Source organism: Tetrao urogallus, assembly GCF_951394365.1.
Source record: "Tetrao urogallus genome assembly, chromosome: 10".
NCBI lineage: Eukaryota > Metazoa > Chordata > Aves > Galliformes > Phasianidae > Tetrao > Tetrao urogallus.
The window spans coordinates 13321666-13338565 of NC_136823.1; the positions used below are offsets into that span (position 1 = coordinate 13321666).

Below are 16900 nucleotides of genomic sequence, written 5' to 3' on the forward strand. Positions count from 1 at the left end.
TAAATATTTCAACGCTAATAACGTCTGAAGAGAGTTTTGTAGCAATATGTGTTTGAAGTCAGGCTTTTCAGAAATGGAGGAGCATTTTTTAGGGGTGACCTCGAGCAGCACAGCAAGGATGTTACATGATTTCAAGATGTAGAAAAATAAATAAATAGAAGGTAAAAGAAAGTGGCATTAAATGAAAGCAAGAGGTAAGTGATGCTGCTTTGCCATTTGTGAGTGAGGCTGCACTGATCCTGCCTGGTGTATAAGCACAAGTCATCTGTTTACTGGAGCTGGCAAACAGCATCAGGGGAAGCACACACTGTAGTGTGGGTTTTCTTCTGTGCTAGAAATGGAACTATGAAAATTCTATTAGGACCAGCTGAGAGTTTTGCCTGATTCTTCTTTGTCTTTGCTCAGCTCATCTCCTTGAATGTGAATGTAGTGTATTTCTCCCTGTGGAGAAAAAAGCGATTGTTATTTGGGAGTATCGTGTGGCCATAAAAGCTGTAAAATGCTCAAGGTTTTAGTATAGTTGGCACTTCCAAAATGTAAATGTTGAGGAAGATATGAAAACTGCAGTGCATCTCCTTTGTGAAACGTCTGCATAATGCTGAACTCTGATACATCTGCTGTTTGTATAGCATTTCTCTTGATAATTTTTCTCTGTCACTTAGCTTGTGATCTTTGTAGCAGCTGTGAGCTCCTAATGACTTTCTCTCTTAGGCAGGTTCTATGCTGTTGTTTTTAAAGCCCGTAGTACAAAGTAATTCGGTGCTTCCCCATCCATCCTTGGGGAAATGGATTCTATTTGGCGAGATTTCTGGAACTTGGCAGTGATTTGAATAACTAGCTTCTTCCACCATTTTGTTAATTCCAAACATTGATATGTTTTTCAAAAATGTGTTTTAGAACTGCAAATATTTAAGTTAATGATGAAAAGGGGGGTTGCTTTGTCAAGAAGGTTGTAAAAGAAGAAAATCGGACTCAGGAGTGGTATAATATGTGAGTTGGAGGATTGCAGTGATTTGGTTTGCAGGGCAGCCCTCATGGGTGTAACTGTAGGGCAGCCTGGCCAAGGGAAATAGCTGCTCTTCTGAAAGGGCAAAGAACCGATGGTGCACTGCCCCACTTCAGTAGCTCTGCGTTCTGCTCTTCAGTGAGGTGAGGAAGGATCAGGTGAAGAGCTGAAAAGTCGATTGGAATTAGGTATCTGACCTAACTAGGCTGGTGTCTGCATTTCTAGCTTCATGAGCACTTTGCAAGCCCAAACGCTTTGTAAATGCTTTGTAAATGACTGAATAGACATAGCTCCAGAATATATACGTGGATACAACCTTTTATCTTTTTCACTGTATTGTTGGCTGTTAATCACTGTCCAAGCAGTGGTATTTAAAGCACTAGCTGCTACCTTCAGCAATCTATTTTATTTATACTTTATAAAAGGCATCTCTTCAGAGAACTAGCAAAAGGTCAATGCCAAACTGAAATGTCAGAAACCCTGTTTGGAGAGGTTATAAGCAAATAAGTTGTCCTGCAGTCAAAAGTCTTCTGTTGAAATGGTTTTGATGTTTAATTTCGTAGCCTACACTGGGGCCGTTCCTGCCTTTGAAAGCACTCTGTCTGCTGAAGAGGGGAGAGAGTGGGGCATCAGGAGATGCAGTCCAGAAGATGGATGGACTGCTGGTCAGAGAGGCACAGTAGACTACTGCAGTGCCCAGACTGCATCTGTCACAGGTCTGTGGAGAGAAGGGCATCAGGGAGCAGCGAATGCCTTCTTAGTTTAAGCAGACCATGTCCTACAGCACAATACTGAATGACTGTGTTTAATTCAGCGAGTAAGATATTGGTACTTTAAACATGGTTTCTGTGAGCTGTTGCAGAAGGAGATAAAACTTCATTCTTCCTGCTGACACATTTTCTGTTTGAATAATTTTATGCCTAGGAAGTGCAGCGCTGTACGGCCGACATGAACATCACTGCAGAGCACTCCAACCACCCTGACAACAAGCACAAGAACAGATACATCAACATCCTAGCGTGTAAGTAAGCACAACTGCAAGCATGTTTAATCAGCCAGGAAAGGCACTCTCACAATGTGTCTATGTGGTCTGAAGTTACATTGTTCCACAACAACTAATAAATAGGTGGAATTGCAGCTGGGAGGGCATTTTCCTTCTAAAGGCAGTGGACATTCTTGCTTCTCTGAGGCTACGATTTCACTCCAGCTTTTGTTTTAAAGTATTTTGCAGTTTGATGGTCCAAGTGTAGATTTAGAAGTTATCAGTTTACTATGAAACTTTGTGGAGGAATAACTGGGATAAATTGATGATCAGAACTCTTCTGCTTGCAAACATCTGAAAACTGGCCTAAGGGAAGTGCATGGTGGAGCAGCGAGTTTTACTGATCATCCCTGGGATTCCTTTGTATTCCCAAAGATGCTAAATCTTACAGAGTACATCTGCTGTATTTCAACCTGCTTCAACTGTGTGTATGACTTGGACAAGCGGTGATCTTTGTAGCAGAGTGCTGGCTTTGCCTGTATTCCTCTGAGAACTGCAAATCTGGACACAGCTCTAGAGTGCAGATTTCTACGGGGCTGGAGTGTAAATGCAGTAACTTTTCTCTGATGTGGAACAAATGGCAGATGCAGCAGTTACTGTGGTTTAGGAATGAAAATGGAGAGCAACGACATTAAGTTCCTGTGTTTATAAATGTGGCAGTAAATCTTGAATGTTTTTCATGGCATAGGGATTAAATGGCTTTATCCCATGCTTAGAATCAGTCGAGGTACAGGCTGAGCACCAGTAGCACTCTCTCTGCGTGTCCTTGAGTAAGGAGATCCTTTGCAATTGTCCCAGCTGTGATTTTAGACAGAGGTGTCTGGTCCCTCTAAGCACTGAGAGAAGCACCCTTAGAGAACTGAAGCAGGAACTTCAGTACTACAGATGGCACCAGGAGAAACCTCTTTCTCCATTCATATGTTGGAAGGCAAATAAAGCCAGGTGTTTCCTTCTTGAAGTTAGCCTATGTCTCATTTCTGCATGTGTTGGAAGCACCTCCCAGCCCCACACAGCTGCTCAAAAGCAGAAGGGCTGCCATTTTTTTTCTGATTTAAGCAAGAAGCCAGGTATTGGAGTGCAAGAAGAACAAGAGCTAAAGAGTGCAACAGCGTGATCCAAAGTCTGTCTTCTCAGTGTGTTGAGGGTGGTGAAGGAGTGGGGATATTTGCTCTGCTCCTTGAGCCAGCAGAGCTGAGTGACTGCTGCCATGATCAGGCCGAGAACAGTCACATTCCACTTCAATCCAAAGCCAGTTGCTTCAAGGAATTAATAAGGGCTACTCCAATACATGGGAATTAGGATGTTTACTTTCAATTCTGCATCATATTTCCTTAATGCTTCTTGTTCTGTTCTTTGTCCTGCAGATGATCACAGTAGGGTGAAGCTGAGGCCTTTACCAGGAAAAGATTCTAAGCACAGTGACTACATTAATGCTAATTATGTTGATGTAAGTTATTTGAATTATTTTTTCTTCTCTAAATTCTTCCCCAATGAGGAAGCATTGCTACTCGTGAAATGTTCATGTTTTCCAGCTTCACGTAAGAGTTTTGCTACACATTCCTCGCTATTCTGAATGAGAAAGGCACCTTTCTTTGTTACCTTTAAATTATTAATTTCTCTGCCATGATACTGCTTTCATCTCACTTGGCATTATGGTTTTCTTTGAAGGGTTACAACAAAGCAAAAGCCTACATTGCTACCCAGGGACCTTTAAAGTCTACCTTTGAAGATTTCTGGAGGATGATTTGGGAACAAAATACTGGAATCATTGTCATGATCACAAACCTTGTTGAAAAAGGAAGAGTAAGAGATTTTCTAGTTTGTTAGCAAATACTCCTTACCATCTCTCCAAATCACGTGGGCAGAATTTGTTTTAAATGGTGTGGGATGATACATGCTGATGTCTAAAATGTACCTAAATAACTGAGGGTTACATAGCTAGCCGTGATTTTACTTTTTAAAAAAGCTCTAACCACAAATACAAAGAAACAGCTCAAACCTTCAGCCAACCCATCCAACTGTGTCTTTGTTCAGAGAAAATGCGATCAGTACTGGCCGTCAGAGAATAGCGAGGAGTATGGCAACATAATAGTCACGCTGAAGAGCACAAACATTCATGCCTGCTACACTGTGCGCCGCTTCACGGTCAGGAACACAAAGATGAAAAAGGTGGGTGAAGCCTTCACTGTTCTCATCCAGATGCCTTCTAGCTTGTGCGGGATGCAGGCCGCACGGGAGCAAAATTCAGCTGTTGCGTAGGCAACTTGAAGCAGCAGTGGATGGGAAATGAGTAAGCAAAAACAGGATTACAAGGAACCTGGTGATAGGTTTAACCTGTATTTCTTTCTCTCGAGTTTGTTACCACCTTGGTATCAGAGCTGCTGCTGTCATTACCTATTCCTGGACGTCTTTTCCTTGCACTATGTCTCCACCAAACAAAAGCAGAGCTGCAGGAGATTCTTTTTGTCATAGTCCGACACATTTTCATCTGGGCAAGCTAATAGGACCGAATGGAGGAATTGAAGTAAAACTGAAGGATTCTTTGCTTCTCTTTCCTGATCTTTCTCTTCTTTCTGCTTACAATTTGCATGCAGGGTCAGAAAGGAAACCCAAAAGGGCGCCAGAACGAGAGAACGGTTATTCAGTATCACTACACTCAGTGGCCTGACATGGGTGTGCCAGAGTATGCCCTTCCTGTGCTGACCTTCGTTAGGAGATCATCTGCAGCCAGAACCCCGGACATGGGACCAGTGGTTGTGCACTGCAGGTATGAAGGATCACAGAATCATAGAATGGCTTGGGTTGGAAGGGCCCTCAGAGATCATTGAATTCCAGCCTGATGCCATGGGCTGGTCGCCAGCCACCAGCTCAGGCTGTACAGGGCCCCTTCCAGCCTGGACTCCACTTCCAGGGATGGGGCACGCATGGCTCTCTGGGCAGCCTGTTCAAGCACCTCATCAACCTCTCAGTGAAAAATTGCCCCGTGATATCTGATCTAAATAGATGTGATCAAATGCTTGATGGTCAATATACCTATTTTGCAGTGTGTGCTCTTTTAAATGCCTGTGAAGGCAAGCACTGTACATTATTAAGACAGCAGTGTGCCTGCCCTATGGATGCAGGGAGACGTGAGTTGGCTTAGCCTACATTTGAAGCGTGCTCTAATCAAAAAATCCTAGTTGCATTAGCAGCATGATGCTGAGCTGCTGAGCATTGCACTGATGAGGCTGTGCAATTCCTGGTTCTGAAGCCTGATTTCCTGCCCATTCAGCACACGGGGAGGGCAGGATCACCTCCACTGGCAACCAGAAAATTCCTAGAAAACTAAAGTATTTTGTTCAGGAATTTTCATGATTGAGGCTAGCAGTGAACTGAAAGTCTAGGAATAGGTGCATTTGTTTAGTTCTGTTCTGCTGTTGTGTTTAGTGTGGCTTGGCTGTATTACATGGGTTTCTCTTACGTTTTTCATAGTGCTGGTGTTGGCAGAACTGGAACCTACATTGTGATTGACAGTATGCTGCAACAGATAAAAGACAAAAGCACAGTTAATGTCCTGGGTTTCCTGAAACATATCAGGACACAGCGCAACTACCTCGTCCAGACAGAGGTAAAGACTGCAGTGGGGCTCAGTGTATGGCCATATTCATTTTTATGTTGCAGTCAAAGAGCAAATAGATTTTTCAGTTACATCCCTGTAAGTATTGAATATATCACCAGATATTTGTTGCACTGAAATGCCTCTCTTTTTCTAGACCAGAAACTTCAGATTTTGCTTATGACTTTTTCAGAGCTGTGTGTGTTAACACTTGTGAATGGTTGTTTTTTTCATTTGGCCGTATTTGCATGTGTGGGTTATTTTGCATACCCTCCTTCGGTGCTCTACCCCTCAGTTAAAGCCAGCCATTTAGTTTATTCCAAGTGCTTACCTGACATGCTTTGTTTATCTAGGAGCAGTACATTTTTATTCATGATGCCTTGTTGGAAGCCATCCTTGGGAAGGAGACTGAAGTATCTGCAAACCAGCTGCATAGTTATGTTAACAGCATCCTCATACCTGGCATAGGAGGGAAGACACGATTAGAAAAACAATTCAAGGTAAGGCTTATCACTCCCATCCAGAGGGACCTAATTTCTCCACTTTGTGTTGCTTGGCATGCCTTCCCTGTTTGTTGTCATAGATAATGAACCTAACCAGAACACTTGATTAGCACAGCAGAGCATCTTGGGAAGTTCAGGGTGCAACAAGTCAGCCATGCTTCTGGGAATCAGCACTAATGCTCTTGAAGTCAAAGGTGCAAAGAGGAACACGAGCATTGCTTTGAAGCGTGCTGCTGATAGTCTCCTCATTTTGAAGGAGCTGAGTGTTCCCGGGCCTGTGGGTAATTTGGCTGGAGGTCTTACTCAAAACAGTGATTCTTGTGCATATATATATGGAGAAAGAAATGAGATGAGGTTCTTAGTGCAACTCACTTTTTCCGTGATGTAGATAAATAATTTAAAATGTTTTAACATCAAGAAACACAACATGCCTTTCCATTGCTAATAGCTGTGCCTGCTGCTTTTCCCTACTGTATTATAGCTGCATTCGTCATGGCCAAAGTAAAATTATTTGCTTGGATCTATATGAAACCTACAATTTTCTGATTGCGTTTTTTGAATGCATTTATAATTTTTTTTGTGGGACTGCATTTCATATGATCATACGTGATGTCAGTTTTCACACCTAAACTCAGTTTAATAACCACATAAGGAACTGAAGCTGTTAAATTTTAACAGGTGAAAAGCTATTCAAAAAATGAACAAGGTGGTCTCAGAATGCACTTGTAGAAATGTCAGTACTCTCAATCAAGAAAGACATTCCAGGTGCATAATTACTACATCAAAGAAACAAGCACAGAAGTGTGCACACACACACAGGAGAGAAAGACACTTTATTAGAAAAGAATTATTCCACTGCTATAAAAAATATCAAGTTATAAGGATGAAGATGTTTTCTTACGACTTATGGCAAAATTTGCAAATTGGAGGTGCCATTTTCTAAAATGGCTTACTTACTGCTGCACAAGTGTTTAGAAACTCTGGAACTTCCAGTGTGACAATGCCAGTACGTAGATGAGTGAAGTGCTGTCATGATTAGAATGGGTTTGAAACTGGGACTAAGAAAGCAGTGATTATTACATTTTTCCCTGGTTTCTGCTGCTGCCTTAGAGCTGGCAGAAAATAACTTGTGCTCATGCCTTGGTGCAGAAGTTCACTCACAACCGACTGAGAGTAAAATTACCCTGAGTAATGAGTTGCTGGTGCAAGAGATGGAAAAGCCACCTTCACCCTTCTTGCTCTGGGAGAGTTCCCCATACGCTGGGGGAATATTCAAAGACAAATCTGCCTCTCTGACTTTTCATTGTGCCTGGAATGAATTTAGCAGAGCAGATAATACAACTCTTAGCCTCAAATCTCTGCTGCTGGTGTGCTGAGTTCCCAAAAGGCCTGGCAGAAAAAAAGGGTATTCTGGAGGAATTATCTTGCTTTCATTTTGAAAGAAAACATGAAAGTTTGTGTGGTTGGTTTTTTTTTTTTCATAGTTTTATTTTGCTAGCTTTTGTTCCTCAAGACTTGCTTCCAACTGAACGTATCTGCAAGTCTTTGAAATATATTCTCAAAGATAACTAAACGTACTGTTCTGTGAAAATGCATTTTGATGGAACTTCATTTTCAGGATGCTTCAAAGCTAAGAGCTGTAGAGATCTTTTTAGCCATTAAACAAATTGTATGAAAAGATGATTTCCATTGGCATCTTGAGTACTTTGAACAAGTTTAACAACACGATGTATTCTTGTACTGATGCTTCTTCCCGGGAGTTGGCAAAGAAACCACCTCTCTTCAGTTAGAGTGCTGTGAGGACTGACTTACTACTTTATTCTCTTTCAGCTGGTTACACAGTGTAATGCAAAATATGTGGAATGCTTCAGTGCTCAGAAAGACTGCAACAAAGAGAAGAACAGGAACTCATCAGTCGTGCCATGTAAGATTGCACCTTCGGTTTGATCACTGCCTAGCATAAGTTCTTGCAGTGAACACTTCCTGTGTTATGCATGAAAAGGCATAGCCACAAGGAAGAACAAGTGCGATCTGTATAGACCAAGCTGTCTTGTCTTTGCAAAATTACTCTGAAATGGAATGAAAGAAAATAGTTATGGTGTCAGTTAGATATACTGCCCAAGTGAAATGTTAATGTGAAGTGCTTAAGAATTTGAATAATTAGGTGGAGGATAAACCTATGGAATACTGTGATAATTACTTTGATGCAGCTCTCAGCTCAGGTGAGATCTCCCAGAGTGATTGGCTTTTATTTTGTTTTTTTATTTATTTTTTTTTTATTTTATTATTTTTATTTTATTTATTTTTTATTTATTTATTTATTTATTTATTGTTTTTATGATGTACTTTGTAGTACATTTGTTTTCTGTGTGCAAGCCTTCCTCAGATTTGAGGGCCACAGTTTCACAGTCGTTAATATGGAATCTGTGCACAGCTGCCTGGCAGCATGAACTTGATGTCATTCCCATCACATTGCCCAGAGCACAGGGCATACAGGGTAAGCAGTACTCAAAGTAGTGCATTGCTATATGGGCACAGGTTTTGTTATGAAGTTTGGTAACAAAAAGAGAAATCGCCAGGATATACATTATAAACAAAGGTGAATGGACTGAAATAGACTGTATGACCTCGCAGATTGTGTCATGTCGCTGCAGTGATTTCAGTTTGGCAGTAGGAGCCTGTCAGTTGGGTTCAGGATGTTGTTGAACCTAACCCTCAAACACAGAGCAGTGCAGACCTGCTGGAGAACATTTGCTTGCTTCTGGGTTTTTGCCCTTAATGGAAGGGTTTTATCTGAGAAGGTTATCTCACCTTCCGGATGGGAGGAATGAGTGGTGGCTGTGCTATGGAGAGGTAGGGAAAGCAAAATCAGTCACCTGGGTTTTTGTGCTGCTAGAAACAAATAGAATGCTACAGTCAAAAATTACCTGAAATCCTCTGTTATCACTGCATATACTGTTAGTCGGTAATTCAGCCTGCTGTGAAAATCTTTGCTATAGTAAAATTTGATTCCTAAAATTACTTTGTCCTTGTGGGAATATTGTGCAACGTTCTCTTTTATATTTTGTGTTAGCAGGCAGTGCTTTAACACGGTTAAGTGCAGGCCTGCTCCTGCAGGGGATGGGAGCTGCAGTGTTTGGTTTGTTAACATCTGAGAAATTCCTGCTTTCTGCAATGGGCCATGACCAGACTCTGATATTCTTTTATCTTTGTCTTATAGCTGAGCGTGCTAGAGTGGGCTTGGCACCACTGCCTGGAATGAAGGGAACTGATTACATTAATGCCTCTTATATCATGGTGAGGAAGCCAACACCTAATTACTAAGTAAAATCAATTCTGAGGTGCTAAATACCAGATGCCTGTAATTGTCTTAATTCTGTATGTAATGGCTGTGTATTAACGAATGAGATTTTAACACCTTCCCCATAATGTAAAGCTATTAACTGTGTTTTATTAAAGACTGTTGCTTAAGAAAATTAAATACTAGATGCATTTAGATGGAATGTGTATTTTCCTGAGATACAGTCAAATAAATACTGGGATTTAGAATAAGTGAAAACAACAGGGACTTTGCTGGAAATGGCGCTACAGAATTACAGTTTGTGCAAAAATGTTGTGGAATAAAATGAAATAGGGTCATCATGTGTCCCCACAGATAAAATTAATGCTTCAGAAGTATTGAAGGCAATAAGTAATTGTGGTTTGTTTTGCTGGAAAAGGGCTACTACAGGAGTAACGAGTTCATCATAACCCAACATCCGCTGCCACATACAACTAAAGATTTCTGGAGAATGATCTGGGATCACAATGCACAGATCATCGTCATGCTGCCAGACAACCAGAGCCTGGTGAGTGAAGCACCTCCTTCCCTGTGTCATAGAGCAGTGACTTAGCTCAGCTGGCCACCAGGGTTGTAGAATCACAGAATCATTAAGGTTTGAAAAGACCACTAAGATCATCAAGTCCAACCATCAACCCATCACCACTGTGCCCACTAAACCACGTCACTAAGTGCAGCATCTACCACCGTCTTGAGCACCTCCAGGGATGGTGACTTCCCAGCTCCCTGGGCAGCCTGTTCAATACTCCTTATAAGAAGACATTTTTCTTCATATCCAACTTGAGCCTCCCCTGGGTCACTTCATTGCATGCTGTAGCTACTTTCCGTTGAAAGCAAAGCCAGTTTGCAAGTCACCTCCTCAAACTTTGTCCTAAGCTTGTTACAAAAAACCAGGGCAAGGACTTTGAGAGGAGCAAAAATACAAAGCAAAGACATGAGAAAAGTTGCTTGTTTCCAGGAGTCTAAGGCCATGAGGACTTAAGGCTATGAAAGGTTATAGAAGTTATTTTAATGTCAGCAAAAGTGAACGTGTATGTTAATTTGTGAGACAAAGAGAGAGAAACAGGTGACACAAGTGAAGGGCTAATCAGTACTTCCACGTTTACTAACATGTCTCAAGAGGACACTGCAAATAATTAAGAATTAAAAGGTTTGGTTTTTTTCATACATGCGTCACTGAGGTGAGCAGACAGTTGTAGCTGAGAATGGTAGAGAAACCACCTCTGTTACAGCTGAAAAATAGCAGTCATGAGAGGCAGCAGTATAAATATTATACTCAATACTAAATGTGATATCATTAAACTGAAGAGGCAGCGTTCTGTATGCTTCCCATGTGCAGTGCAACTGCGGGGCAAAGAGCATTCAGTGAAATGTGATTGAATCAGAAAGTACTAATGAAACAGAGAGTGTCAGGTAGAAATGAAGAGGTTGATCTTGTCTTTAAAAGTCTGTAGACTGGCTCTGCAGAGCACTGGACTCAGCTGTATTGCTTACAAGGATGCCTGGTGCCAGCTTTCATCTTTGGTGAGCCCAGAACAGAGGCTGTCTACAGGGCAGTAGTGTCTGTGCTTTGGTTCATTGTTTGGCTTGTGACATTGGCTGCCAGGAAGGGGTGGGATGGGACCAAGGCAGTATTTTCCCCTACCCTTAAAAATTCTACCCCTACGTGAAGGATCTTGTCTGTCTTCCACCTAGATCTGATCCAAAGACCTTCCACTGACATCCTTGAGTTTTGGCTTAGACCACAATAGATACAAATTCAAAATAGTAAGCAATTAATTGTAAAGGTCAATGAGTATTTTCTAAACAAGTGTCTAACTTTTATGAAAAACTGTGTAGGCAGGAGGTAATATAACACAAAGGTTAAGTGGAAGCGAGGTAAGAGAACCATTTCCCCATGAAACCAATTAAAAAGCAAGTGTTACCTGTTCGGACTCACAAAAGAGGGGCCTGGCAAGCTTAATGACTTCTAGTAGACTAATAGTGAGTTGGTTTTAGACAAAAACATCTTTTAAATGTCAGCTCTTTATCATCTCTATGTATCAAACCAGTTTTTTGATCTGCTGGATTTTTCAGTTGCACACAAGGTATCTGAAAGTCTGCAGTAGTGTTTTTCCTTTCTTCCAGGCAGAAGATGAGTTTGTGTACTGGCCAAGTCGTGAGGAATCTATGAACTGTGAGGCCTTTACTGTGACCCTTATCAGCAAAGACAGACTGTGCCTCTCTAACGAAGAGCAAATTATCATCCATGACTTTATCCTTGAAGCTACCCAGGTAAAATAAACCTCCAATTTTGGGTCTTGGCTTTTCTCCAAAATGCTAGTCATGTCATTTAAATAGGGCAGAAGAAAAGTTCACTAGCAGTATTGAAAGCTGCGTACTTGTAAATGCACGTGCATGCCTGTTGCTCACAGGGGAAAGTTGTTCTCATTGACTCCTCCCTCCCACATCTTCTACTCCCAGGTGGATCCCTTTAGCTAGCGAGGCTGTAGTATTTAGTGTTTGACACATTCAAAAGTGAAAACATCATTTGTCATTCAGTAATTACAAAAGTAGATTGAATTATTCTTTGTAAAGTACACCAAGGTCCTGTTTCCGTTTATAAAATTCACAGTGTAATTGTGTGGGGCGTTAATTACTGGGGATTATTTATCAAGTACATTTATTTTGAGTTAAAAGTCTGCCTCTAGTTTGGTTTCAGAATTGCAGCTAGATTTTGCTGCATAACATTGGTTTGGCAAACCCTTTTAAATTCAAATTCCTTGGTTGGTTTCCTCTTGTTTGAATTTTGACCTGTGAACTCAGAGGGAAGCCATGAAATAAAGAACAAAATCTTTATCAATTAAAATTGCATTATTTTAGGATGTTCAGCAGTTAGTAGTTCAACAGTTACGTATCTTTTCTTATATACACAGTTTGGAAGAAGATTCCTTCTCAGTATGTAGAGAGGCTCTTTCTTCTTTCATCGTGGAGCGGATAAATGTGAAACTGAGGTAGCTAATGCTGGGGCTGATCTTTTCATTTCAGGATGACTACGTTCTGGAAGTCCGCCACTTTCAGTGTCCTAAATGGCCAAACCCAGATGCTCCCATAAGCAGTACCTTTGAACTTATCAATGTAATTAAGGAAGAGGCCTTAACGAGGGATGGCCCCACCATAGTTCATGATGAGTATGTCATCTCTTTTCTCTCATTTATGTGAACGATATGCAGAGTTACTGAAGAGTACTCATTAGGATTGATGTCTATTCTTGCATGGAATGGATGAGGTTTTGTGTCTAAGGAGCAGGATCAGGGTATTTACATTTCCAGGAATGAGGTTTCAGTTGGCACTGAGGCCAAATACATTTTGTTTGTTGTAATTTTTGTGTTGGCTGTTGTTTTGGGTGGACTTAGAAAGCGAGGCTGTGTTTGCTTTGTATGCAGTTTGCATACTTCTGTACATAGAAGTGTCCCAGACAAATTCTACAGCAGGTTTCAGAACCCAGCGGAGCCCAGGTTCAGATAAGGTTCTGTGTGCCCAGTAGAGGCTTATGGAAACCAATTTCAAAGCAGGTCTGAGCTCACGTCTGACAACTCGGGTTTAACATGCAGGTAAGACACAGAACAGGCTCAGCTTGGCTGTGTCTCAGGATGAGCAGCAGTATCTTGCCACAGGGATTTTAAAGTTTTCTGAGAGCAATTTTCTTTCCCTTCTTTCTTCTTTCCCAAAACATCCCGAGGGGCCATATGGTGCCAAGTGGGAGGGAGCCCGTTAACACAGGGCCAGCATGTCCCAACACTTGTCTCTTTTGTAGTGTAATGGTAGGCATTGTCTTGCCAGCTATGCTTGAATGCCCAGTTATAAAAGATGCTAAATACTGCGTTGCATATTATTGATTTGCATTCATTATGGAGCTGCAAAATACTGTTGCTGTGAAGCCAGAGCCGGAGTCTAACAGGACTGTCTTTGGAAGAAGCTGTTTCATGGTGGGCAGAGTGCTTTCAGGAGTCACTTTGCCATTAAAATCCCAAGGCAGCCCAATTTCTGACACCGCTTGGGTTCTCCATTGAGCGGACACCAAGGCAGTGTAAATGACTGCTAGCCCTCAAGCCCCTGCCCTGGGGTCTGTCAGCCCTTTTGCCATTGCTACAAGACGGAGTTAGTGGAAGTCTTAGAAATCTTTGCCTTTTGTGTAACAGTGTTACTGGTGCACTCTGCCATTCCAGTGTTGGGATCAGCTTTGTGTGGTTGCGTGCTCCGACCTGCTGCTGCTGCAAGAGCTCTCCCTTCATATCAGAGTTCTTCCCAAAAGGTTCCTGCAAATGGTGCCTTGGGCTGAAGGAAGTATTTTTCCTCCCGCCGTTTCCTGCCTTGCTGCCGCATGGTGTGAGCTCTGCTGGCTTTTGCTGGCACTTATTAATTCCAGGCTAGTTTTAATATTCATGCTTTGGGTAGTCTGAAGTGAGGTTTTGCTGCTCTTGCAGTACTTAAGATTATGTTTTACAAAATTAGAACCATTATTGATTTGGGTATTCATATTAGACCTAAAGAAAAAAATCAGAATCTCATTTCTAGCAGTGCTGAGTCATTCTTTCTGTAAATTGCTTTTTTGGTTTATTTGTCATATTCAATGATTTTATTTTTATGCTTAATACATAATTTGGATCCTGCTTTTCACTGGAGCCAAAGCAAATGTAGCTGAAAATGAAAATTTCCCTTTACTACATGCAGCTACTATATCACATAATCCACTAATAATTACAACTGCAGATTAATTCCAAATATATGAATTTTCAGATGCTAAATGCACGTGGTATTTAGGAAGTACACGGTGGGATGAACTTGATAACAACATTTCAAAGTAGTTCTAAAATTCCAACTGGAGACTGCTGCCAAGAACATTAAATATAACTGCCCATGTGCAAGCAACTACATGAAGTCTGAAAGTTGCATAACTTTCAGAGTGTCGAGCATTCGGCTTGCTGGGAGGTGGTGGCAATGAACCCCAGTGGAAATGAGGCCGTTAGGCCCAAGAGGCATTTTGTTGTGTTCCACCCATGGCACGCACAAAGGCCCCTGTGCCCAGTGTTCCTGCAGGTGCCCTGCTTCTTCCATAGATTTTTCATCAAATATAGCAGGTCTATTGTGATCTGATTTCCGTTTCCAATTCCCAGGCAAATTGAGTTTCCAAAAATCATATGAAATTAAGTCAGCATATGTCTCGATTTCCACAGGAGTGCTGTAAAAAAATCCTAGTGGTAATCTTATTGTACCAGATGGCATTGCAGCTCTCGCTGATTATTTAAGTTTTTATGTACAGTTCTCCAAACAGCTTATGGAGTAAGTCAGCACCAACGTCCCCCTTTGCAGGTCAGGGTGTTTAGATACCGACTTCCTCAAAGTCACAAAACTGGGACAGAGTTTCAATCTCCTGAGTAATGAGAGAGCAGAGTTCAGCTGCAGCTCCTCAGAAGCAATTATGGGCTCCTGCTGCTTAGGATCCTTTGTCCCCTGCCCCACAAAGGCACGTGTGACTCCAGCATACCGCAGATTTAGCAGCAGTAAGATTTCTGTGTGGCCAGTTATGTCGAGGACACACAGTCCTTCCCCTGACAAACAGGCATCGCTCAGGTTCTTCCTAAGTGACAGCCCAGCTCAACTTACCAGGATCTGCAATGTCTCTTGGGTGCCCAACTCAGGAGTGTTGCGTTTCGCTTAGGAATCAGACCTTAGGAAGACTGCGAGGTGCTGCCCCACTTACTTGTGAGCACCTCGTGTCCGTGTTAGTTGTATTTCATTATCAGATGCAGAGGAACAGACAGGTCTCATTTCTTTTAATTATTTATGTTTTGCTTGAGCTCCCACTGAGGTACTTAAAATACGCTCAGCTGTAATGCGGATGCTTTCAGTACATGTGGCAGGTGAGAACTGATTTCACTGTTACACCCTGCAAGCTGGGTATGTTTAAAAGGCTCACATCCTTCTGCTGATACAGTTCTTCATACTGAGTAGTGCAGATATCCTGAGATGAATGGGGTGCCATTACTTTTCTTTTTTGTTGTTGTTGTTGTTGTTGAAATGACCAAAAATAACCCAGTATAAAGCAATCATCTGCTAGACATGAAGTTGAACTACAGTAATCAAATGAAGTCCATGTCAACATGTTCGTGGCTCCGTGTCGGGGTGCCCAGGTGTGTTTCTGAGTATCTTATCCCGTTGCTGTGGTTTTTCAGGTATGGAGCTGTGTCAGCGGGAACGCTATGTGCCCTTACCACTCTGTCCCAGCAGCTGGAGAACGAAAATGCTGTTGATGTTTTCCAGGTGGCAAAGATGATAAATCTTATGCGGCCCGGAGTATTTACAGACATCGTAAGTCCCTAAATAGAATATAAATGGAGAGTTTATGAGACTTTGATCTGAGACCACAAGCATGAACTGAAACGCACGTTGTGTGCATTACCAAACCCCACAGCTTCTGCTGCCTTCTCTTGAATTGAAGCCCACCACTGATTTAACACGGTTATGTATTTGAAATAGCTGAATGTGGAACAATTATCAATGAAACGATGCATTGAATTCATCATATGAAATCATATAATGGGCATCAATTGTACATCACTGTTTAAAATCAACATGCTGATGGAATAAAGAGGAAAACAGGGCAACTGGACAAATGTCCTTCTTGCTGGGAAATTAGTAATGACACAGTGGTGTTTTTGCATTATTCTGTTTCTCCTGCGGTTTCCTTATAATGTCAACAGAAAGACTTCTCTTCAGTGGGCAGCAGATCAGCAATAATATAAAATGCTCACAATTAGGATGTTGGGCTGATAATGTTAAGCTGGATTAACACACGCACTCACTCTCAAAGTATTCTTCTGTGATGTATGTATGCTTCTAGTAACAAATATCCATCACCTTCCTTAAAATGCCACACGTCAGTGCCGCTCACCTGCATGCAATGAAAGCATTGAGGTAACTTGTCTTTCTTTTCCAGGAGCAGTACCAGTTTCTTTACAAGGCAATGCTGAGCTTGGTCAGCACTAAGGAGAATGGAAATGGTCCCATGACACTGGACAAAAACGGTGCTGTGATGGCCAGTGATGAATCGGATCCCGCAGAAAGCATGGAGTCTCTTGTCTAATTGGAAACCTGAAAAGGCACTTAATTTGTAGAACTTCTGAAGACTGAGCGAACTTTTTTGAGGCCTTTTTTGCCAGACTCTAGGTTATACAATAACCCAATTACTTTTTTACACTGATAAAAGTTTTGATATTTATTTTTTGCCATTTTATGTCTTAATGGTATCCTACTGAGCATTTGCACCTCTGTTTATTTCACACAGTGAAACGCAATTTTATCTAGTTTGCACTATATGATCAGTGTTACTGCCTATAATCTTCTAATACAAAACAAGCCCTGATGTGACATT

General features: G+C 41.6%; 1 protein-coding gene across 1 annotated transcript in view; it reads left to right on the plus strand.

Moving 5' to 3' along the window:
* PTPRG (protein tyrosine phosphatase receptor type G) overlaps positions 1 to 16612 on the plus strand; it is a gene marked incomplete at both ends in the record, with an annotated part of 373823 nt that extends 357211 nt beyond the window's left edge. The window contains 14 exons of the mRNA XM_079540404.1: positions 1931 to 2027; positions 3413 to 3495; positions 3717 to 3851; positions 4083 to 4217; positions 4643 to 4815; positions 5520 to 5655; positions 5997 to 6143; positions 7977 to 8070; positions 9367 to 9443; positions 9866 to 9994; positions 11614 to 11760; positions 12514 to 12656; positions 15702 to 15837; positions 16466 to 16612. Coding sequence (XP_079396530.1) covers positions 1931 to 2027; positions 3413 to 3495; positions 3717 to 3851; positions 4083 to 4217; positions 4643 to 4815; positions 5520 to 5655; positions 5997 to 6143; positions 7977 to 8070; positions 9367 to 9443; positions 9866 to 9994; positions 11614 to 11760; positions 12514 to 12656; positions 15702 to 15837; positions 16466 to 16612 — 1779 coding nt within the window. The remainder of the gene's footprint in view (positions 1 to 1930; positions 2028 to 3412; positions 3496 to 3716; positions 3852 to 4082; positions 4218 to 4642; positions 4816 to 5519; positions 5656 to 5996; positions 6144 to 7976; positions 8071 to 9366; positions 9444 to 9865; positions 9995 to 11613; positions 11761 to 12513; positions 12657 to 15701; positions 15838 to 16465) is intronic.
* Between the last annotated feature and the right edge of the window lie 288 nt (positions 16613 to 16900).